The sequence below is a fragment of the Gymnoscopelus braueri genome, assembly GCF_963280865.1.
Source record: "Gymnoscopelus braueri genome assembly, chromosome: 7".
Lineage (NCBI taxonomy): Eukaryota > Metazoa > Chordata > Actinopteri > Myctophiformes > Myctophidae > Gymnoscopelus > Gymnoscopelus braueri.
Window position 1 is genome coordinate 3,589,374 of NC_137608.1, and position 25,007 is coordinate 3,614,380.

The following is a 25,007-nucleotide window of genomic DNA, read 5'->3' on the forward strand; positions in this document are numbered from 1 at the left end:
AGTAAGACTGTATATTAAGGTTGTGCCTATAATGCATTACAAGTGCTATTATTAGGCATTATAATGTGCTTATAAAGCATTATATATCTTTTTTTAATAAATGTTTATAATGATGCATAACAACTTGTAAGGTTTATGAAGTATTATAAATGCTGGTCATAATTCATGATATGCTCAGCAGAACAGCACTACAGAACAACTACCAGGTAACACTTTACTTAAAGGAGGGGTCTATAATGCCTTATAATCACATTTATAACGCACTTATAAGACTTCATGACACTCGTTATAAATGTTTATACATTATGCAGAACAACTAATGATAATAACCAATAACAAATACAACATTTTTTTAACTGACTGTTCCACTGAGCTTATAAGTTCTCATACATGATTATAAAACATTCATAACAAGTGTTATAATGCCTTATAAACGCATCATAATGCATTATAAATGTGCTTATAATGCATTATGCACTCAACCTTGATATACAGTGTTACCGAGATGTTTTGTAACTTTTTTCAGATAAGTTCCTATTCCATGTGCTCCTGCCTGAGCGACCGGAATCAGTACCCTTCCTTCTTCAGAACAGTCATAAGTAATACCATCCAGGTGAACTTCTAAGTAGTACATGTTCCACACACTTCCTCTATGAGTGTAATTGATATTGCATATTTGCTTATCTGCGTTACTGCTGGAGCCTAAGGCCTCTGTTGACAGCATCAAAACAGAATTATTAGACCTTTTCATTGTGGAATCTGTGTAGGAGATCCACTGATTTGGACGGACAGACAGACAGACGGACAGACGGACAGACGGACAGACGGACAGACGGACGGACAGACAGACAGACAGACAGACGGACAGACAGACTTTCATTGATCGCAGGGGAAATTCAGTTGCCAAAGGTCAATGATTTACCACTATGTGAATTATCCAGTTTAAGCACTTATCCCTCCATTCTATATCCATTCAGGTGCGAGCTATGCTCCAGATTATGAGACGGTTCGAGTGGACCTGGGTTGGATTATTGTTTATTGATGACGCCTATGGCAACGATGCAGCCCAAATCTTCCGGTCTGAGCTGGCCCAGTCCGGTTGGGGTTGCTTGGCGTATTTGGAGGCTCTGCCCTGGGACAGTGACCCGGCTGAACTCCAGAGGATTGTCACTCTGATGAAGACGTCCACAGCTCACGTGGTCGCTGTAATTGCTTATGGGATCCCTCTGATTAAACTCATGGACGAGGTTCGGGTTACGATCCATGTTAATTTAGGAACTTATAATTATAAGGAGTGTGAAATTTGTTATATTGAAATGCATTTTTTGATATTTTTGTTATTTAAAGTGGCACTATGTAACTTTTTTTTATGAATAAAATGCAATTTGTCAAATCTGTATGGTAGAGTATGTTAATACAATATAACTTATACAATTGGGGTGGTTGTATTTAGTCTCCCTTCTCTTCTATTCAGACATTTAGATCGTGTCACAGGTCATGTCTCATCTAGACACAGGATCTGACACAAATTTTGACCTGATGGTCAAGATTCAATTTGTCCCCTGAGCAAGCAGGCAGGCTCTATTAGCTCAATGGTAAAAATGTAAGCACTTATGCAGGAAACTGGGTTCAAATCCAGGGTAGAAGAGGAAAGTTACATAGTGCAACTTTAATTGCAAGCATTTTTATTGCAAAGCAATTTAATAATTAAGGTTAATTAAATTAACCTATTTATTATTGATAGTTTACAGAAGAGTGTATTATCATTATCATTATCATTATTAATATTAATATTAATATTAATATTAATATTAATATTAATATTAATTTTAATAGTATTATTATGATGATGATAATGATGGTGGTGCATGGTGGTTGTTGTTGTTGTTGTTGTTGTTGTATTTTGCATTTGATCACAATCAACAGGTGGTGAAGCAGAAGGTGATAGGTTTGCAGTGGATTGCTGATGTGAGCTTCATAGAACAGCCAAAGCTCCAGACTCCTCGCTACATGCCCTACCTGAGAGGCAGCCTGGGTATTGCAGTCCGTCGTGGAGAGATACCAGGCCTCAAAGACTTCTTGTTGAAAACACATCCTGAAAATGACTTTAAGAACAACCATGCAAATATCATAGTGTGTCATTCGTTTAATTTCAACAATCTTTATTGTTACATCTTGTGTACAGGCAAGAGTTTCAGGGCTTGGGGGCGGGGGTCATTAGCTTTTCTCAAGCTTTACTTTTGCTAGTTGGTTCAAGTGTCTGATTATCCTGGGGAAGAAGCTCTTTATCAATATACTGACGCTGGCCATGTCACTTTCCATGTAGTCTGGGAGACTTCGCCTCAGAGCCTGGACAGCAGGGGCGCGGCCACTGCGTTCTGATTCAAATCAACAGCCAACGAAGAAAAGGGGGCGGGATCCACATGCAGTGGGTGTTGCATGTAAATACAGTAGGAGCGACGGGAAGCAATTTTTCCTTGAGAAATTCCGGCCGCCATTGTTGTGTACTGCTGTTTGCCTCTCGTCGGACTGTTTAGACGAGTTGCACAGCTCTCAGACCGGTAAGAGGCGTGTCCGCTCAGATTCTGAGCGTAAGTTACGTCCCGTCCACAAATACCAGGGTTCTGGCCCAGAAGTTCCTCGCCCCTCCCGTTTGTATGCGAGAGCTGGCGAAAACTTCTGGGAACTCAGATTACTTTCCATGTGGTATTTTCTGAAACAATCTGTTGCTGGGGTGACTGTGATATTTGATGATTCTGCGCGCTTTGCTTATACAGCATTCATCGTATGAGTCTTGGTTGATGGGAAGATCACATCCGCTGATGCATTCGGCTGTCCACAAGAAACATTTAGTATTTAAGCTGCATTTTCAATCTGATGTTTAGATATTCACAAGGTGTTATACATGTCTGTTTGAGTATTCATTTTGTTTTTTAAGGTGAGGCAGTTTTGGGAGCACACATTTCGGTGTAAATTTGCACCCCTTCCGTCAGAGTGGGTGGATGCTGGTGGAAGGGTGTGTACTGGACAAGAAGACTTGGTAACAGCAGAAACTACCCTGTTGGATGTGTCTAACCTCAGGCCAGAGTATAATGTGTACAAGAATGTGTATGCTGTGGCCCATGCCCTCCATGACATGTTGCAATGTGTGCCAGGAAGAGGGCCTTTCACTGGACACAGCTGTGCCAGTTTGCAGACAATACAGCCATGGCAGGTGTGATATTGATAGACAGTTTACTAGAATTTCCAGTTGGATTTATTTCTGATGATATGATATTGGTACAAATCATGAAAGATTGACATAGGATGAAAATGTATTGGGGGGTTCACACACAGAAGCTCCACCCCCAATTCCCCAATGCCCTGAAGGTTGGGTCAAAATATTTTTCTTGCTCTAAATAATTTTGTTCATCACCATTTCTAGCTTGTGTATTACCTGGAAAAGATCAACTTCACCACATCATTTGGTGATCAAGTATCATTTGATGAGAATGGTGATGCCTCACCAATCTGTGATATCATGAACTGGGTGTGGCTCCCTGATGGAAGCATAAAAGTTCAGTATGTAGGTTTGTACAAAAAGTCAACCTCCGCAGGTGAAGAGCTCATCCTTGATGAAGAAGGAATCTTCTGGAACTTTGAAACCAATAAGGTCACTTTGGCTTTCTAAGATAATTCATGTTGAGCTCATATGTGCATGTAATTTAGTTTGGACTCAAATCGATCATTGTTACCTTCCTCTGTAGCCGCTTCGGTCAGTGTGCAGTGAGAGCTGTTCCCCTGGAACCCGTGTGGCCAGAAGGAAAGGGGAACCTGTCTGCTGCTTTGACTGTATTGCTTGTTCTGAGGGAGAGATCAGCAATGAGACTGGTAGATTTACATGATACATGTACAGTAGATTATCTTTAGGTTGATACTGGACTTGTATGTCCCTTTAACCTTACCCTCTTTGTTAGACTCTACAGAGTGCACCAGTTGTCCAGAGGACTTCTGGTCCAGTCCCCAGCGTGACCACTGTGTCCCTAAGAGCGTGGAATTCCTCTCCTACCATGAGGACCTGGGTATCTCCTTGACAACCATCTCATTGTTAGGCACACTTACGTGTGCCATTGTCCTGGGAATCTTCGTCTATCATCGAGACACGCCCATGGTACGCGCCAACAACTCAGAACTCAGCTTCCAACTTTTGCTGTCACTCAAACTGTGTTTCTTGTGCTCACTTCTGTTCATTGGCCGTCCCAGGCTCTGGACTTGTCAGCTGAGGCATGCAGTATTTGGGATCAGCTTTGTGCTGTGTGTCTCGTGTATCCTGGTAAAGACTATGGTGGTGTTGGCTGTGTTCAAGGCCTCCAAGCCTGGGGGTGCAGACATTATGAAGTTTTTCGGTGCTATGCAGCAGAGAGGAACAGTTCTGGCTCTTACTTCCATCCAGGCAATAATCTGCACAGCCTGGCTTGTGTCTGCCTCACCAACTCCTCGTAAAAACAAACAATACAACAGTGATAAGATAGTCTATGAGTGTGCAGTGGGATCAACAGTTGGGTTTTCAGTGTTACTAGGTTACATTGGTTTACTGGCACTCCTCAGCTTCATCCTAGCATTCATGGCAAGGAATCTTCCAGACAACTTCAATGAAGCCAAGTTAATCACTTTCAGCATGTTGATCTTCTGTGCCGTGTGGATAGCCTTCATCCCAGCATATATCAGCTCTCCAGGCAAATATGCAGATGTAGTGGAGGTATTTGCTATTTTAGCTTCTAGTTTTGGCCTTTTGGTGGCACTGTTTGGACCAAAGTGTTATATAATAATTTTGAAACCTGAGAGAAACACCAAGAAGTCTATCATGGGTCGTGGTGCCACCAAGATGTAGAAGCAGAAATTCAATCATATACATTTTATGTGTATTTTATAACAATAGGTTTATATTGATATATTTGATTTGTGATTGTTAGTAATAAATGTAGTTTTTTTTACCATATTAAACCAAATCAAGTCAGAGATGCAAACATCTATTATCTATCATAAAGTAAGTTGGTGAAAAGTTGATTACCCTCCCTTAAAGAAGTATGGTGATTTTAGACCTATATAGACAATTTGCGTCTCTTGGGTCTGTGAGAGGCAAATAATGTACATGTTTAAAATTGGCAAATGTACCTCTTAGCTATTATTGTCTAACGGCATACATTTTGTAAGGTCCAGCAGGAGGGGAAATAGCGAACTTCAGCCTTTTAATTATTTCCACATTGGCTTCATTTCCAGCCTTGGATACTTGCTGCCTGGAAATTTAAATTTGAGTTTTATTAAAGGAAGTACTTTGACTTTCTTCTTCTAAAATTAGTGAGAATATTAGAGATCCAGCTAGAAGGGGGGACGGGAACGCTTCTGAGACAACAGAGAGATGTACATATTATCATCATTACTAGTTAGCATACTAAACCAATTTATAATAATTAATTCATCCAGGTGTAGGATAGTGCAGCGATCAGTGCCAACAAAAAAATCATTTAAGCCTTGGCATGCTGCGTCTGTTATGTATAATGTGCTTATAATTTAGTTAGAATGTGCGATGCAATGTGTTTATAGGGTTTAATGTGTCATGAGGTTCACGTGTTATGTGTTGTAATCAATGTGTATGTGTCACATCAGTGTGGTTGTGAACGCGGAAGGAAGCCGCGCCTCCGACCAAGTGGAGCTTACTATGTAACCTTGCTTGGGTTGTGTGTGTGTGTTGTCTCTGTGTTCACGCTCTCATTGGCTCGCGCCCCCATGTGACTCACGCTCTCATTGCCTCGCGCCCCCATGTGACTCACGTGCGTGCACTGCCTATTTGCAGCCGCCAGAGTGCGCCAGAGTGCAGGAATTTAGACAATGCTCTGCACACACACACACACACACACACACACACACACACACACACACACACACACACACACACAATGTCAATGTTCTCTCCCCATCACGGTGAAATAACACGGATTACAAGTCCATAAATACACAATATTTTCGAGCTGCGTTCGCTTCCAGCGTTCGCGCGTCTTACTTGTAGAGAGGGGTAGTTGTGGTGCTTATAAAATCAATATGTTTGGTGTTTGGTGTGCAGCGTCACAAATAAAATACTGTTCTTATACATAGTGATCAATACTAATCCTTCCCATCTGAAACCCACTGGTCATTACAATACTGTAGTTGATTTTGATACATAGATATATTAAAAAATATAAATATATTTGAGTATTTTGTATGAAGAACCATTTTGCTGGTTGCTCTTGCTCATCCCTCTCTGTATTATGACACTGTAGAATAGACCTAGCTGCAGGCCTAGTACAACATTGCACCTGTTGAGTCACCTTTTCATCACCCTTGGGCCAGATGTCATCAGTGGTGGTAAACACACACCTGCCTTTGCTTGCCAGCTCATGTTTAATATGTGCCCACCTGGGTATAGTCTGTTGTTGCCTGACAATCAGAGATTATGTCTGCCTACTGACGCATCTGGCGAGAACACAATCACCACCATATCATATCATATCACCACCCCAAAGGACCGCCCTCAAACCTTTCATTGGTTCTGCAATGTCTTTTTCTTCTTCTAATAGTTTCCTCCCACTTTTAGCAACGGAAACTAAGATATTATATCATTCTCTAGTTGAGTGAAGCATTTAGAGACTCACTGGTAATTTTCCATGTGCTGGAGGGCAGTGGTTCTCAACCTGTAGGTCGGGGCCCCAAGGGGGGTCTCCACATGATTTTGGGGGGTCCCCAGATGACAGTGAAGTGACAATTTAAGGACTTTAATACCTTTTACATTTTTTAAACGAAAATAAAAAGATTCTTACTACATCAACAAAAACAAGAACGTATGACATAGATGTCAAGTATAGACTGGCAAAACAGGTCAGTCCCTGTATGTCTGTGGGAGGCGTTTCTTTCAAGGTCAGGCATGTAGTGGATAGTGGGTAAGTGGGATGTGTGATGCCTGTGTTTTCTGCCATGTAGTTGATTGATTTGGCCAGCATTGGTAACGCAAGACATGAGTTACAAGAATATGTAGTTGTTACCTGATAACAAGTTGTTTAGAATTTTTTATTACATTTGTGATGTTTACATTACAATCGATTGGGATTCTGTAATATTTCAATATTTAATTATTAAGAATTGGTACAGTAAAACATCTTGGTAATAATCACAGATGGACTTGAGGAGGTGTGGTACAAGAATCAATATATCAACCAATAACTCATACTAAATATCAACAACGTTTTAAAAACAGGGACAAACCGCAACCACTAGTCTTTACAAGCACCTTCACAGAAAAACAAGGGCAATGTCGCTTACAATAAGCAGACATGGCAACCAATCATGACACGTTGCAGACCCTTTTTACCAAACACGACCCCTTCCACAGCCACGCCCCCACCTTTTTGTGACATGCAATATACTACATTTTCATCCATGATACACATGATGAAAACAGAGCTATATATTGTCCAACTTGACCATACTGTACAATACCAAATACTCTAAAACCAGTTCATCCGCCGTGATGCGAGCTTGTACATCTGCTATTTTTGTGCAGTATTTGAACATTTCTTTTATACTTTTGAATTTTTAAGACAAATTTTCTCTTCACAAAACCTTTTCAGATGGGTGTCCATGGCCTTAATGGGTTGCACAAATGATAAACAACGTAAACATACAGTTTTTCTTTTAACCTGAGGTAGAAATTGCAGAATAATTATAAAATTTAAAATTTAAAATTTAAACGTAACAAAGTTGTTTTTCTTGTTTTTAAATATCCTATAATACAATCGGCATATCTGCCATGCGCGGACTCTGTTAGGTCGCAGTTAGGTCACAGTTTGTTCGTCCGTTTGCAAACTGCGCATGCGTGGGCAGCTTCATGAAAAAACACAGAGCTAATCATAGCCGCTTGCTGCGCGCGAGCGTGTTTCCCCTTGCACCGTGTGTGTGTGTGTGTGTGTGTGTGTGTGTGTGGGGGGGGGGGGGGGGGGGGGCTCTCCAACGGTTTAGCAGATAGAGCCATGTTGGAAGTAGTGCACCGGTTATGCTCATTTTAAAAAGGGCGTGGTCATTTTCGGTTATTTTGTCCCGGATAGAGAATTAGTCAAAGTTCCTAAGTTGTTCCCTGGGGTCATATTAGCCAAGAACGGTTAAGATATTCTCTACTAAATTAAGTGCATACATATCTTAGCTATAGGTCCTCTACTACTAGTCCTACAGTATATTGCGCTGATCAGTATTAAGGTATTTTATATACACTGAGCGATTTTAGGTGGAACTGATTATCCTCCTAGGATGGGGTTTGTACAATCTGTGCAAAAAACATGCACAGAAATGCCACAAAAATATAAAAATGGCTGACTTCCTTTTGCGGTTAGGTCATGATTCCAAGATAATTATTTTGTTAATCTGGACATGATATGTGCGTTCCGAAGTTTGTACATGTATGTGAAACCGTAATGTATTTTTTAGCAACTTTAAGCCTTCAAAACTGCAATTTATTTGTGCATAGAATAATAACTAGCAAAACAAAATTCTTATACTTTTTTTGTGCTTGCAGGTGGGTACTGTGAAAGATTACGTAATACCATAAGGTGGCACAGGGGACGGCACAGCACTGGGTATAAAACTTAATAACTGTACAAAGTATTTAGAGAAGGGGGAGGGTTGATGAGGACAGGAGGGAGGGACAGATGAGGACAGTCATGAGGGCTTCTCTAGTCATACACCTGCTTTTATCCTTGATATTGTTCTCTTCCTTTTCAGCTTTGTCTTCCTCATCTTCCTCTTCTTGTGGCTTACAGGCACCGTTTAATCTCAACAGAATGTACAAGCCTGGGGACTTGGTTCTGGGTGCAGTGTTTGATATGCACCACTCCTCTGTCCTCCCTGATCTGTCTTTCACCTCCGAGCAACAAGACCCCATTTGCTATGAGTGAGTATCACATACAATAGCAAAGCAAGAGAACAGGGACCTTGTTTTGATGTATAGGATTATGATTATGATTGATTTTGTATATTTCGACAATATGCAAGGTTACAGTGGCATTTTGTGTGTTAGTTTCTACATTGACGCGTTCAGATGGGCCCAGACCATGGCTTTTGCCATTACAGAGATCAACAGAAACCCCAGCCTGCTACCCAATGTCACTCTGGGATATATTATCTTTGATACCTGTTACACGCTTGAAGTTGCATTCCATGCAGCATTGTCATTGGTCAGTGGGAGAGAGGAGCAGTTTCAACTGGATGAGAGCTGTGTTGGCTCTCCTCCAGTGCTCGGAATTGTGGGTCCTGATAACTCAGCGAATTCTATTCCCATCTCTAGTGTATTAGGTTTGTACAGAGTGCCCATGGTAAGTTAAAATACAAAATAATTGTAATTATGTATATAAAACATTCGTAAGTAAAAATGTAAAATTATAAAAAAAATACATATTACTTAGTGATGTGCTTTTATTTGACATAAAGTGTGTTAATATGACTTATTTTTACAGTGTTATAATTGCCCCCAACCACTAGCAACTGCCCCCGTCACGGGGGCAATTGTAACACTGTGACTCATTGCATTCAAATTAATATTTTAGTCTTGTCCTTATTAGTGAAAGCTTAAAATTGTATTATTAATTAGGGCACACATATATGTTTCTTAAAGCAAAAGATGACTCGTATATTTCAAGTAGTCTGTGAATTATGAAGGCAAATACAAAAAGTGTTACTTTTGTCCCTGGTCTCCCACACATAGCATATCCATCCAAACATTATGTACTGTACGTGCATGAGCATAGCAGCTGGTATACGTATACTGTCATGACATAGACATTATTGCAAGAAGAGTATCAGTGTGTTTTTTTTAAAGCATCAGTCAACCAAAGGATACAATTTGAAATTGAACTGTTGCTGGGGGAAAGAGACAGACATTGAGAGAGAGAGGGGGGGGGGGGGGTCTAGGTGAGCAGTCAGTAATGTTGAGCAGAGTGACAGGTTGAGTGGAGCATGAGAACAGCCTTGTCAGTCCTCACTCCACTCACATGCTTTGTTTGCAGGGGAAACCACAGGGGGGAGAACCAAAAAGGAAAAGGATAAGAAAAAAGAAAATACATAAAGAAAGTGGTAAATTACAGAACAGATGTTTTGTGTCTCTTTCAGGTAAGTTACTATGCCATGTGCTCCTGTCTGAGTGACCGTAATCAGCACCCTTCCTTCTTCAGAACAGTCATAAGCAATACCATCCAGGTGAACTTCTAAGTAGTACATGTTCCACACACTTGACAAATACCTCTCTCTAGTGAGTGTAATTGATTTTGCATTATAATCACCTCTCATTTGCTTGTGTGTATTACTGCTGGAGCCTAAAGGTCTGATCATCTAGTTCAAGCACTTATCCCTCCATTCTATATCCATTCAGGTGCGAGCTATGCTCCAGATTACGAGACGGTTCGAGTGGACCTGGGTGGGAGCGTTGTTTAGTGATGATGCCTATGGCCGTGATACGGCCCACATCTTCCAGTCTGAGCTGGCCCAGTCTGGTTTGGGTTGCCTGGCGTATGTGGAGGTTTTTCCCTATGACAGTGACCCAGCTGAAGTCCAGAGAATTGTCTCTGTGATGAAGAAATCCACAGCTCGTGTGGTCATTGTATTGGAATATGGGACCCGTATGATTAAACTCATGGATGAGGTTGGGGTTGTGATCCATGTTATTTTGGAACGGATAATTATAAGGAATCTGAAATGAGTTGTATTGAAGTGAAGACATCATTTCATATATAAAATAGGTTGCTATTCATTAGCAAGCATTTTGCATTAGCAAGCATTTTGTTGAACCAAGTATTTGGTTCAAATTAAATGCTCAGTAATTGTAATTGTATGTCATAATGTCTTTTTACACGTTCTTCTCTGCACAACAAGCAATAATGAAAATTCACACATCTCATTGCTAAAACTTAAATTTGTATTGTTAGAATTGTATTAGATTGCATTTGTCTTGATAGTTTACTGTATTATTATTATTATTATTATTATTATTATCATTGTTGTTGTTGTTGTTGTTGTTGTTGTTGTTGTTGTTGTTGTTGTTGTTGATCGTAATCAACAGGTGGTAAAGCAGAAGGTGACAGGTTTGCAGTGGATAGCTGATATAAGCTGGATAGAAGACCCAAACCTCCAGACTCCTCGCTTCTTGCCGTACCTGAGAGGAACCCTGGGTATTGCACTCCATCGTGGAGAGATACCAGGCCTCAAGGACTTCTTGTTGAAAATACATCCTGAGAATGACCTTGACAACAGCCACGAAAATATAATAGTGAGTCTTGGCGGGGCCCATTAGCGTTTCTCAAGGTTTACTCTGGCTAGTTTTTCAAGTGTGTGAGTGCAGTAGACTGCTCTTTATCAGTCTACTGCCAGTGGCCTTGTGAAACATCTAATTATTCAGAAAACCCCAGACCACAGAATATCCACTGAATGTTCAAAGTTTTTTGGGGTCTAATTGAGGTCTGATTGACCCCCCCAAAAAAAAAAGTGAAAATGAATTTCATATAACATTTAAGCTGCAATTTCAATCTCATGTCTGTTTTGAAATATTCACAAGGTATTATTTTTCTGTTTGAGTATTCATTTTGTTTCTTCAGGTGAGGCAGTTTTGGGAACGCACATTTGAGTGTAAATTTGCACCCCTTCCGTCAGAGTGGGTGGATGCGGGTGGAAAGGTGTGTACTGGCCAAGAGGACCTAGGAACAGCAGAAACTGCCCTGTTGGATGTGTCTAACCTCAGGGCAGATATTATGGTGTACAAGGCTGTGTACGCTCTGGCCTATGCCCTCCATGACATGTTGCAATGTGTGCCTGGAAGAGGGCCTTTCACTGGGCACAGCTGTGCTAGTTTGCAGACAATACAGCCATGGCAGGTGTTATATTAATAAACAATTTACTGGTTTCTTGTTGGATTTAATTTTGAATAATAATGATTATGTAAATATGGCATTGGTACAAAGCATTGAGGATGAAATTGTAGTAATACTTTTCTCATAGTGATGCACAATAATACTTATTGCCTGCTGTAAATGTTTACCAAAGTTTTATTTATTATTTATTTGTTTGTTCTTTTTATAGGGAGGGGGGGGGGGGTTAATGTATTCTCTGCTGGGACACAGAAGCCCCCCTCCCATTCCCCAATGCACAGAAGGTTGGAACAAAATATAGTTCATGTTTAAATTGTGCTGTAAATGTAGTTAATACATAAACAAAACATAGTTAATACATAAACAATCCATGTCAGTGTCACTATTGTGTATCTTGTACAAAATAGTCTTTTGCTCTTCATAATTTTGCTCATCATTTCTAGCTTGTGTATTACCTGGAAAAGATCAACTTCACCACATCAGTTGGTGATCAAGTATCATTTGATGGGAATAGTGATGCCTCACCAGTCTGTGATATAATGAACTGGGTGTGGCTCCCTGATGGAAGCATAAAGGTTCAGTACGTAGGTTTGTACAAGAAGTCAACATCCGCAGGTGAAGAGCTCATCCTTGATGAAGACAGAATCTTCTGGAACTTTGAAACCAAAAAGGTCACTTTGGCTTTCTAAAATACCCCATGTTGAGCCCATGATGTGCATGTAATTTACTTTGGACTGAAATTGATCATTGTTACCTCTGTAGCCGCTTCAGTCAGTATGCAGTGAGAGCTGTTACCCTGGAACCCGTGTGGCCAGAAGGAAAGGGGAACCTGTCTGCTGCTTTGACTGTATTGCTTGTTCTGAGGGAGAGATCAGCAATGAGACTGGTAGATTTACATTATACATGTACAGTAGATTATCTTTAGGCTGATACTGTACTTGTATGTCCCTTTAACCTTACCCTCTTTGTTAGACTCTACGGAATGCACCAGTTGTCCAGAGGATTTCTGGTCCAGTCCCCAGCGTGACCACTGTGTCCCTAAGAGCGTGGAGTTCCTCTCCTACCATGAGGCCCTGGGTATCTCCTTGACAACCATCTCATTGCTAGGCACACTTACGTGTGCCATTGTCCTGGGAATCTTCGTCTATCATCGAGACACACCCATGGTACGCGCCAACAACTCAGAACTCAGCTTCCAACTTTTGCTGTCACTCAAACTGTGTTTCTTGTGCTCACTTCTGTTCATTGGCCGACCAACGCTCTGGACTTGTCAGCTGAGGCATGCAGTATTTGGGATCAGCTTTGTGCTGTGTGTCTCATGTATCCTGGTAAAGACTATGGTGGTATTGGCTGTGTTCAACTCCTCCAAGCCAGGGGGTGCAGATATTATGAAGTTTTTCGGTGCTATGCAGCAGAGAGCAACAGTTCTGGCTCTTACTTCCATCCAGGCAACAATCTGCACAGCCTGGCTTGTGTCTGCCTCACCAACTCCTCGTAAAAACGAACAATACAACAGCGATAAGATAGTCTATGAGTGTGATGTGGGATCAACAGTTGGTTTTTCAGTGTTACTAGGTTACATTGGTTTACTGGCGCTCCTCAGCTTCATCCTAGCATTCATGGCAAGGAATCTACCAGACAACTTCAATGAAGCCAAGTTAATCACTTTCAGCATGTTGATCTTCTGTGCCGTGTGGATAGCCTTCATCCCAGCATATATCAGCTCTCCAGGCAAATATGCAGATGTAGTGGAGGTATTTGCTATTTTAGCTTCTAGTTTTGGACTTTTGGTGGCACTGTTTGGACCAAAGTGTTATACAATCCTTTTGAAACCTGAGAGAAACACCAAGAAGTCTATCATGGGTCGTGGTGCCACCAAGAGGTAGAAGCAGAAATTAAATCATATTTATTTTATGTGTATTTTATAACAATAGGTTTATATTGATTTATTTATTTCGTGATTGTTGGTAATACATTTAGTTTTTTACCATATTAAACCAAATTGTCAGAGATGCAAACATCTATTATCTATCATAAATAAAGTTGGTGAAAAGTTCATTACCCTACCTTAAAGAAGTATGGTGATTTTAGACCTATATAGACAAGTACAATTAGCATCTCTTCATTTTCTGTGGGTCTGTGAGAGGAAAATAATGTACATAAAATGGGCAAATGTACCCTTTAGCTATTATTGTCTAACAGCATTATTTTTGATGGCGTTTCAATGGGTTAAAGCCGCTTTTTTGTGTGATTTCTTCACGGTCAAAATACTTGAAAACAGTATTCTCTGTATGAAGGTTTCATAACACTATCAACCAATGCAGTGTTGGCATGTGACAGCCATTCTAGTAGATTTTTTAAAAGCATGTTTTCAACTGCTGGCCCAACTCTAAGCTCCCTTGTCGCTCACTCCTCCCATTGAATTTGATTGATTGAATACTTTATTAACAAGTTTGTTAACAGCACAGGTAGTACAGTCAAAGGTTATGTTAAAAACGATAACACAAAAAGCCCCAGGGAGCTTGTTTCCAATGGGGTCCATTGTACTCAATTCATCAATACTACTTAAAGGTAGGGTAAGTGATTTTCTTTGGTTAAAATAAGTGTTAAATAGCTCTATATTCTGATAGTACTCATTGCTATAGAGTGTTTGTTCAGTAAAAGGAGTCTCCTTGTCTCTCCAGCTCTTTATAAAACAGAAAATGCATTTTAGTTTTAGTTTCAGTTTCAGTTTCATTTCCAATTTTATCCAATCAGGATAGAGAACTCAATCAGGATATAGATTAAACAAGTGAAATTGGAAGTGATGACACTAAGAAATGAGCAGGCAAATTTTGAACTGGAACACTATAAAAATGAAGCTTAAAAATGGGTACTTTCTCCTGATTGGCTGAGATTTTGACACCTACCGGAAAATGAATTTTCTGTTTATTAAAGAGCTGGAGAGATGGGGAGACTCCTGTTACTGAACAAACACTCTATAGCAATGATTATCAGAATATAGTGCTTTAACCTTTTAACAAAATACTTTTTGTTTTAACCCAAAAATATCACTTACCCTACCTTTAATAATACATATAATACAAAACAATACAAATACAATACAATAAATGTTGGAATAAAACTCAGTAGAATCATAAGGTATATTTACAGAGAAAGGAGGGGTGGGGCAGGGGGCAGAGGATTCTACCATCAAGGTGTTCAAGGAGTTAAACTACTGTATGCTCAATTGCATTTTAAGGTCAGACATTATTTTAGGTTAGTTTTGAGTTTGGGTTGGGAGTCGAGACCCTAAAAGTATTTTGGTAGGACATTCCACATTTTGGAGGCAGCTTAGTAGAATGCATTTTCCCCCAAGTTTGAGCAATTTTTTGGGGAGAACGAGGTCAGATGAGCTCCTTCTGATGTTATTCCCATTCCCATCACCTTAGAGTTCGACAGGTATCTGGGCACTGATCCTCTGAGTATCTTAAAGACCAGACCCATTGAGAGATGAAGCATTCTGTCTTCTACCTTGACCCAACCCAGACTAGCAAAGTGTGCTGGTAGAAGGGATTCCTGGGGGAGAGGCCTAGCAGTCTTATCAGTTTGTTTTGAGAGGTCTGTAGTTTTGATTTTAGTGATATTGGGACGTTAGTGAACCATGAGGTGCAAGCATAGTTGAAATGACATTGACTGAGGGCTCCTTGCCGCATAGCCTTGCTCCCCACTATGGTAGGCTATTCAGTGCATGAAAAGCACTTGTGCAAAGACCATTTACTCTATAATGCATACTGTAGGTAACAATGTCTTCAACACGTGGACTCATGGACACTCCTTAAAGGGATATTTCACTTTCAAAAAAAATTTTGGTCATTTTATCGTCTACTCAGGCTTTTGTGAACAGCCCAGACAGTTTTTAAGTTGCTCGATTCAGTATTTAAATATTTGATATTAATTTTATCAGACACGCCCCCTTCCTATACAAACCCATTGTAACTTCAAACTCCATTTTAACCATGTTAGATTCATCAAAAACACCCGTCCTCGGTTCTGGTGACTCATACCGCCCCCCTAATACGCGAGGGGGCCGTGTTTTTTCAATTACTTTTTTCATGTATTTAAAAAAAAAAATACAAAGTGAAAAAAAATTAAATACAATAACAAAATTAAATTAAATAAATGAAAAAGATTATCGGAAAAACACGGCCCCCTCACGCATTAGGAGGGCAGGATGAGTCACCAGAACCAAGGACGGGTGTTTTCGATGAATCTAACATGGTTAAAATGGAGTTTGAAGTTACAATGGGTTTGTATAGGAAGGGGGCGTGTCTGTTAAAATGAATATCAAATATCTAAATACTGAATCGAGCAACTTAAAAACTGTCTGGGGGGCTCACAAAAGCCTGAGTAGATGATAAAATGACCAAAAGTTTTTTTGAAAGTGAAGTACCCCTTTAATGCCTTACTTTAACAGAAAGCAGACATTGATAACATGTAAATGCTGACCTCCCCCGGCGCTCACTAGTAGTGTTATTTTGGCCAACAATATAACTTTGTTTTAATTTTATTTTGTGGTTAATAACTATTTATTCGGCATGATATGATACGTGGACAAACAAAGTTCCTTACAAAACGATAAAAAAAATGGATATTCCCGCGATCAGCCAATGTTGTCTACAAAACAACATAAGTAAGTTAACATGTTTGCTATTTGTTGTTGCTAATTTCATATTTACTTTACATATCGATTTAAGCTCTGACATTTATGTTGGAGTGGGAGTGGGCCTTCACTCAGTAGAACCAATAGAAGCACCCTTTTTATAAGTAATTGTAATTAATGGGAGGTGGGAGCACAATTTACAAAAACTCATCATGCTGTGTGAAAGAAGACTTGAAACTAGCGAATTAAAACATAAAGTCTTTATGAAAAGGTTTACCAAGGTAATAAAACCAAGTGTAAAGGTCACATCGAGTTCCCATTGACTTTAATGGAATGAAAATTCTTCTGCACCCAGCAGGAGGGGAACTGCAGGGTTTTCATTATTTCCACATTGGCTTCATTTCCAGCCTTGGATACTTGCTGCCTGGAAATCACATTAAAATTTGAGTTTTATATTAGAGAATATTAGAGATTCAGCTAGAAGGGGGGCGGGAACGCTTCTGAGACAACAGAGAGATGTTAATATTATTATCATTATCATTATCATCTCTTAGTTTACTAATATACCAATTTATACTTATTAATTCATCCAGGTGTAGGATAGTGCAGCGATCAGTGCCAACAAAAAATAATTTAACCTAAATAATTATTTTAAGTGGCCAAAGGCAGAGGACTTTTCTTCATCCGCAGTAAAAGTGTGCTAGTGTAAGTATGTGGCGCAGAGGGTGTAAAGATGGGACCAACAGGAAGTGGCTGTCATAACATAATGAACAGAGCCACGCTTAGTCTGCTCCATTTGTGTGGCCTAGATCAGGGGTCTTCAACCTGTTTTCAGGCCAAGGACCCCCTTGTGTTGGGTGGGTGGGTTACTGGGGTCAGTAGAACATCTCATGTGGGGGCTGTGTGGTGTCCCAGGCTGTTAATGGTGGAGGGGGACAGCCTTGGCATGCTGCATCTGTTATGTATAATTTGGCTGTGCTTATTATCTAGTTAGAATGTGCAATGCGATGTGTTTATAGGGTTTAATGTGTCATGAGGTTTGTGTGTTATGTGTTGTAATCAATGTGTATGTGTCACATCAGCGTGGTAGAGAGGGGTAGTTGTGGTGCTGCCCCCTCTCCATTTCCTCATGTAAATCAGTAGGTTTGGTGTTTGGTGTGCAGCGTCACAAATAAAAGAGTGTTCTTATACATAGTTATCAATGCTAATCCTTCCAATCTGAAACCCACTGGTCATTACAATACTGTAGTTTATTTTGATACATAGCCTATTATATATTTGGAGTATTTTGTATCAAGAACCATTTTGATGTATGGTTGCTCATACCTCTCTGTATTATGACGGGACTCCCTCTTTCATTGGTGTTTCGCCTTGATTGCGTCTAAACCCTAACATTTAACTTCACTAAAACTATGTCTAAACCTAACTAACCCTAACCCTAACCTCACAAACACTATGCCTAACCATATAACCCTAACCCTAACCTCGAAGAGATTATGCTTAAACCTAACCTCAAAATCCTGTCTGCCTGGGCGAAACACCGGGAAAAGAGACTCTCCCGTATTATGACACTGTACAGGCCAAGCTTCAGGCCTGTAGTACAACATTGCACCAGTTGAGTCACTATTTCATCACCCCTGGGCCAGATGTCATCAGTGGTGGTAAACACACCTACCTTTGCTTGTTTAATTCGTCGTGGCCACCTGGGTATAGTCCGTTGTTGCCTGACAATCAGAGATTATGTCTCTGCCTATACTGACGCATCTGGCGAGAACACAAAGCTACTGCTTTAGAAACCAGTCATATCACCACCCCAATATGAAGGACCACCCTCAAAACTTTATTTTTTTATTCTTCTAATAGTTTCCTCCCAGTTTCAGCAATGGAAACTGAGATATTATGCTACATTCTCTAGTTGAGTGAAGCATTTAGAGACTCTGCTGGAGCTCACAAACAACCTGTTCCTCTAGGGCAGTGGTTCTCAACCTGTGGATCGGGACCCCAAGGGGATCCCCACATGATTTTGGGGGTCCCCAGATGACAGTGAAGTGACAATTTAAGGACTTATAAGGCCTTTTTAATACCTCTGGAAAAAAATGTTAATGTAAAGAAAAAGATCTTGCATCTAAAGTAATCAACAAACTATACTATAAAAGCTGGTGAAACACTGGCCAAATTGTGAAATAATAGAAGTAAAAACAATAAAATGGTCTGTAAGCAGCAGAAAGCTGGATTGTACAATGTGGCCTGACAGCATTAAGCTGGGTTGTACAACATTGATCCTGGGGGCCTCTGACACAGTAAGCTGGGTTGTAGAATGTGGCCCCTTATGTGACTATTGTCATCGCAGACCCCTTAACAGTGCTTGTGCCAAGCTAGATGTGGATCAGAGCGGCTCTGGTATGACTGTTCTCATGGCAGTCCCCTGAACAGTGTCTGTGCCAAGTTTGGTGCAGGCCGGTGGTCCAGATGTTACTTTTGTGACATCCATGGTCGACCCACCATCTATGCAATTTTAATTTAACTAGGTTTTCAGGCCACTACGCGGCTTTCAAATCTAGTCCTACAGTATATTGCGCTGATCAGTATTAAGGTCTTTTATATACACTGATTTTAGGTGGATCTGATTATCCTCCTAGGATGCAAACAGGTGCAAAAAACATGAAATTGCACAGAAATGCCACAAAAACATAAAAATGTCTGACTTCCCTTTAGTCATGATTCCAAGATAATTATTTTGTTAATCTGGACATTTGTTTGGACGTTTGTACATGTATGTGGAACCGTAATGTGTTTTATTTATGTATTTATTTGTGCATAGAATAATAACTAGAAAGGGGGGGGGGATTTGTGCTTGCCTGCTGTGAAAGATTACGTAATGCCATAAGGTGGCACAGGGGATGGCACAGCACTGGGTATAAAACTTAACAACTGGACAAAGGATTTAGAGAAGGGGGAGGGTTAGACCGAGGAGGACAGTCATGAGGGCTTCTCTAGTCATACACCTGCTTTTATCCTTGATATTGCTCTCTTCCTTTTCCGCTTTGTCTTCCTCATCTTCCTCTTCTTGTGGCTTACAGGCACCGTTTAATCTCAACAGAATGTACAAGCCTGGGGACTTGGTTCTGGGTGCAGTGTTTGATATGCACCACTCCTCTGTCCTCCCTGATCTGTCTTTCACCTCCGAGCAACAGGACCCCATTTGCTATGAGTGAGTATCACATAGCAAGCAAGAGAACAGGGACCTTGTTTTGATGTATAGGATTATGATTATGATTGATGTTGTATATTTCGACAATATGCAAGGTTACAGTGGCATTTTGTGTTAGTTTCTACATTGACGCGTTCAGATGGGCCCAGACCATGGCTTTTGCCATTACAGAGATCAACAGAAACCCCAGGCTGCTACCCAATGTCACTCTGGGGTATATTATCTATGATACCTGTTACACGCTTGAAGTTGCATTCCATGCTGCGTTGTCATTGGTCAGTGGGAGAGAGGAGCAGTTTCAACTGGATGAGAGCTGTGTTGGCTCTCCTCCAGTGCTCGGCATTGTGGGTGCTGATTCCTCAGCAAATTCTATTGCCATCTCTAGTGTATTAGGTTTGTACAGAGTGCCCATGGTAAGTTGCTTACTTGAAACCCCTGTTACCATCACCTATTGATGATGATGTGATTTGGATGTTTATCAAATATAATATGATGTACAATGTATATAGTATATTTAAAGCTTGAAATACATATTTACAGAGCATAAGAGTGGAACAGGCAGATTTTCAGCAGGGAAAAAAGAGAAACAAGGGAAAAAGACAACAAGGTATCTACATATTTACACATATCCATCCAAACATTATGTACATGACGAGGTTTAGAAATAGCAGGTTGTATACAAATACTGTCATGACATAGACATTATTGCAAGAAGAGTATCAGTGTGTTGTGCCATTGTTTTGTTTGTTAATGTGTTGTAATCATCATCAGTCAATCAAAGGATACAATTTGAAAATGAACTGTTGCTGGGGGAAAGAGACAGACACAGAGAGAGAGAGAAAGTGGGGGGGGGGGGTCTAGGTGAGCAGTCAGTGATGTTGAGCAGGGTGACAGGTTGAGTGGAGCATGAGAACAGCCTTGTCAGTCCTCACTCCACTCACATGCTTTGTTTGCAGGGGAAATCCCCTCCCCCAAAAAAAGAAAAAGAAAAAGGAAAAGAAAATACATAAAGACAATTGTAAATTACAGAACAGATGTTTTGTGTCTCTTTCAGGTAAGTTACTATGCCATGTGCTCCTGTCTGAGTGACCGGAATCAGTACCCTTCCTTCTTCAGAACAGTCATAAGCAATACCATCCAGGTGAACTTCTAAGTAGTGCATGTTCCACACACTTGACAAATACCTCTCTCTAGTGAGTGTAATTGATGTTGCATTATAATCACCTCTCATTTGCTTGTGTGTATTACTGCTGTAGCCTAAAGGTCTCTGTTGACTTGACAGCATCAAAAGGAAATTATTAGACCTTTTCATTGTGGAATCTGGAGATTCACTGAGATAGATAGAAAGACCTTTATTTATGCCGCAGGGGAAATTCACTTGCCAAAGGTCAAGGATTTACGACAATGTGAATAATCTAGTTCAAGCACTTATCCCTCCCTTCTATATCCATTCAGGTGCGAGCTATGCTCCAGATTATGAGACGGTTCGAGTGGACCTGGGTGGGAGCGTTGTTTAGTGATGATGCCTATGGCCGCGATATTGCCCACATCTTCCAGTCTGAGCTTGCCCAGTCTGGTTTGGGTTGCCTGGCGTATGTGGAGGTTTTTCCCTATGACAGTGACCCAGCTGAAGTCCAGAGAATTGTCTCTGTGATGAAGAAATCCACAGCTCGTGTGGTCATTGTATTGGAATATGGGACCCGTATGATTAAACTCATGGATGAGGTTGGGGTTGTGATCCATGTTATTTGGGAACTCATAATTATAAGGAATCTGAAATGAGTTGTATTGAAGTGAAGACATCCTTTCATAAATACAAATATGTTGTTATTCATTAGCTATTGTTATTCATTTTGGTTCAATATTAGTATTTGGTTCAAATTAAATGCGCAGTAATTGTAATTGTATGTCATAATGTATTTTAACACGTTCTTCTCTGCACAATAAGCAAATAATGAAAATTCACACATCTGAAACTATTTTTTTATTGTTACAATTGTATTAGATAGCATTTGTCTGATAGTTTAGTGTATTACTATTATTATTATTATTATTATTGTCGTTGTTGTTGTTGATCGTAATCAACAGGTGGTAAAGCAGAAGGTGACAGGTTTTCAGTGGATAGCTGACATAAGCTGGATAGAAGACCCAAACCTCCAGACTCCTCGCTTCTTGCCGTACCTGAGAGGAACCCTGGGTCTTGCAGTCCATCGTGGAGAGATACCAGGCCTCAAGGACTTCTTGTTGAAAATACATCCTGACAATGACCTTAACAGCCACAAAAATATCATAGTGAGTCTTGGCGGGGCTCAAGGTTTACTCTGGCTAGTTTGTTCAAGTGTGTGAGTGCTGTAGAGTAGACTGCTCTTCATCAGTCTGCTGCCTGTGGCCTTGTGACTGTGGAGCCACTTTCCATGTGGCAACTTCTGAAACAATCTGTTGCTGGGGTGACCACGATCTTTGATGATTCGGCAAGCTTTGCTTGCACGCAGTATTCATTGAATACGTCTTGGTTGGCGGGGAGATCACATCTGCTGATGCGTAGGGATAATAGTTCACCCCCCAAAAAAATATGTTTTTCTATCGATTAGTCACCCTATGGACTGGAGACTTAAATTCATCGATATTTTTTAGTTTTTGTCGAATTCCTAAGCCAATAATTTGTTGACCAGCAGACCGGTAGGCAGTGGATCCAGTAAGAGACACAAAGGACAGCATGGCGGTCCAGGCACCCTAGGCTGCAATGCCAGCCTGACAGCGTGTCACGGGTTCGAGTCCCGATCCCGATGACCTTTGCAGCGTGTCACTCCCCCATTTCCTGTCAGTCTACTGAGGTGACTAATCGATAGAAGAAAAAAAAAATTTGGGGGTGAACTATCCCTTTAAGCTGCAATTTCAATCTGATGTCTGATTTTATATATTCACAAGGTATTATTTTTCTGTTTGAGTATTCATTTTGTTTCTTCAGGTGAGGCAGTTTTGGGAACGCACATTTGAGTGTAAATTTGCACCCCTTCCGTCAGAGTGGGTGGATGCTGGTGGAAGGGTGTGTACTGGCCAAGAGGACCTAGGAACAGCAGAAACTACCCTGTTGGATGTGTCTAACCTCAGGGCAGAGATTATGGTGTACAAGGCTGTGTACGCTCTGGCCCATGCCCTCCATGACATGTTGCAATGTGTGCCAGGAAGAGGGCCTTTCACTGGGCACAGCTGTGCCAGTTTGCAGACAATACAGCCATGGCAGGTGTTATATTAATAAACTGTTTACTAGAGTTTCTTGTTGGATTTAATTTGTAATAATAATGAATAAGGAATAATACTACTTATTGCCTGCTGTGAATGTTTACCAATTTATTGTATATTTATATGTATTATTTATGTAATTGTTTGTTTGTTTGTTTGGGGGGGGGGTATACATATTCTGTGCTGGGACACAGAAGCCCCCCCTTCCATTCCCCAATGCACAGAATATTATTTCATGTTTAAATACTATGTATTAAATAAATGTGTAAATACTGGAGGCATGTAGTTAATACATAAACAATCCAGTGTCACTATTGTGTATCTTGTACAAAATCGTATCCTTCTCCTCATAATTTTGTTCATCACCATTTCTAGCTTGTGTATTACCTGGATAAGATCAACTTCACCACATCATTTGGTGATCAAGTATCATTTGATGGGAATAGTGATGCCTCACCAGTCTGTGATATAATGAACTGGGTGTGGCTCCCTGATGGAAGCATAAAGGTTCAGTATGTAGGTGTGTACAAGAAGTCAACATCCGCAGGTGAAGAGCTCATCCTTAATGAAGGCAGAATCTTCTGGAACTTTGAAACCAAAAAGGTCACTTTGGCTTTATAAAATACCTCATGTTGAGCTCAGATGTGCATGTAATTTACTTTGGACTGAAATTGATCATTGTTACCTTCCTCTGTAGCCGCTTCGGTCAGTGTGCAGTGAGAGCTGTTCCCCTGGAACCCGTGTGGCCAGAAGGAAAGGAGAACCTGTCTGCTGCTTTGACTGCATTGCTTGTTCTGAGGGAGAGATCAGCAATGAGACTGGTAGGTTTACATTATGTATGAACAGTAGGTTATCTTTAGGCTGATACTGTACGTCTGTCCCTTTGATCTTCTCTTCTTTGTTAGACTCTACGGAATGCATGAGTTGTCCAGAGAGCTTCTGGTCCAGTCCCCAGCGTGACCACTGTGTCCCTAAGAGCGTGGAGTTCCTCTCCTTCCATGAGGCCCTGGGTATCTCCTTGACAACCATCTCATTGTTAGGCACACTTACGTGTGCCATTGTCATGGGAATCTTCATCTATCATCGAGACACACCCATGGTACGCGCCAACAACTCAGAACTCAGCTTCCAACTTTTGCTGTCACTCAAACTGTGTTTCTTGTGCTCACTTCTGTTCATTGGCCGTCCCAGGCTCTGGACTTGTCAGCTGAGGCATGCAGTATTTGGGATCAGCTTTGTGCTGTGTTGCTCATGTATCCTGGTAAAGACTATGGTGGTGTTGGCTGTGTTCAAGGCCTCCAGGCCTGGGGGTGCAGATATTATGAAGTGGTTCGGTGCCATGCAGCAGAGAGGAACAGTTCTGGCTCTTACTTCCATCCAGGCAATAATCTGCACAGCCTGGCTAGTGTCTGCCTCACCAACTCCTCATAAAAACACACAATACCATATTGATAAGATAGTCTATGAGTGTGCAGTGGGATCAACAGTTGGTTTTGCAGTGTTACTTGGTTATATTGGTTTACTGGCACTCCTCAGCTTCCTCCTAGCATTCATGGCAAGGAATCTTCCAGACAACTTCAATGAAGCCAAGTTAATCACTTTCAGCATGTTGATCTTCTGTGCCGTGTGGATAGCCTTCATCCCAGCATATATCAGCTCTCCAGGCAAATATGCAGATGTAGTGGAGGTATTTGCTATTTTAGCTTCTAGTTTTGGCCTTTTGGTGGCACTCTTTGGACCAAAGTGTTATATAATCCTTTTGAAACCTGAGAGAAACACTAAGAAGTCCATCATGGGTCGAGATGCCACCAAGACGTAGAAGCAGATCAAGTCAATGATTATACATTTTCTGTGTATTCTATAGCAATACGTGTATATGGATATATTTGATTGCTGATCACCTTGTTAGTAACAGATTATTTTTTTCACCATATTAAACTAAATCCAGTCAGAGATCTATTTTCTATCAAAAAGTTGGCGGAAAAGTTTGGTG

At 40.7% G+C, this 25,007-nt stretch overlaps 3 protein-coding genes across 3 annotated transcripts in view; 2 read left to right on the forward strand and 1 right to left on the reverse strand.

The window, feature by feature from the left end:
* The window catches only part of LOC308089392 (major facilitator superfamily domain-containing protein 6-A-like), a 278,032-nt gene that overhangs the window by 18,525 nt on the left and 234,500 nt on the right, over positions 1–25,007 (reverse strand). The window lies entirely within an intron of this gene.
* LOC308088285 (extracellular calcium-sensing receptor-like) lies at positions 171–4,870 on the forward strand (the record flags this gene model as incomplete). Its single annotated transcript, XM_080432686.1, has 7 exons — positions 171–206; positions 978–1,247; positions 1,927–2,133; positions 2,939–3,214; positions 3,425–3,652; positions 3,747–3,870; positions 3,957–4,870. 7 exons carry the CDS (start codon positions 171–173, stop codon positions 4,868–4,870), a joined length of 2,055 nt encoding a protein of 684 aa, XP_080288812.1.
* LOC308088286 (extracellular calcium-sensing receptor-like) lies at positions 23,486–24,833 on the forward strand (the record flags this gene model as incomplete). Its single annotated transcript, XM_080432687.1, has 3 exons — positions 23,486–23,617; positions 23,712–23,835; positions 23,920–24,833. The coding sequence occupies 3 exons, from the start codon at positions 23,486–23,488 to the stop codon at positions 24,831–24,833; spliced, it is 1,170 nt and encodes a 389-aa protein (XP_080288813.1).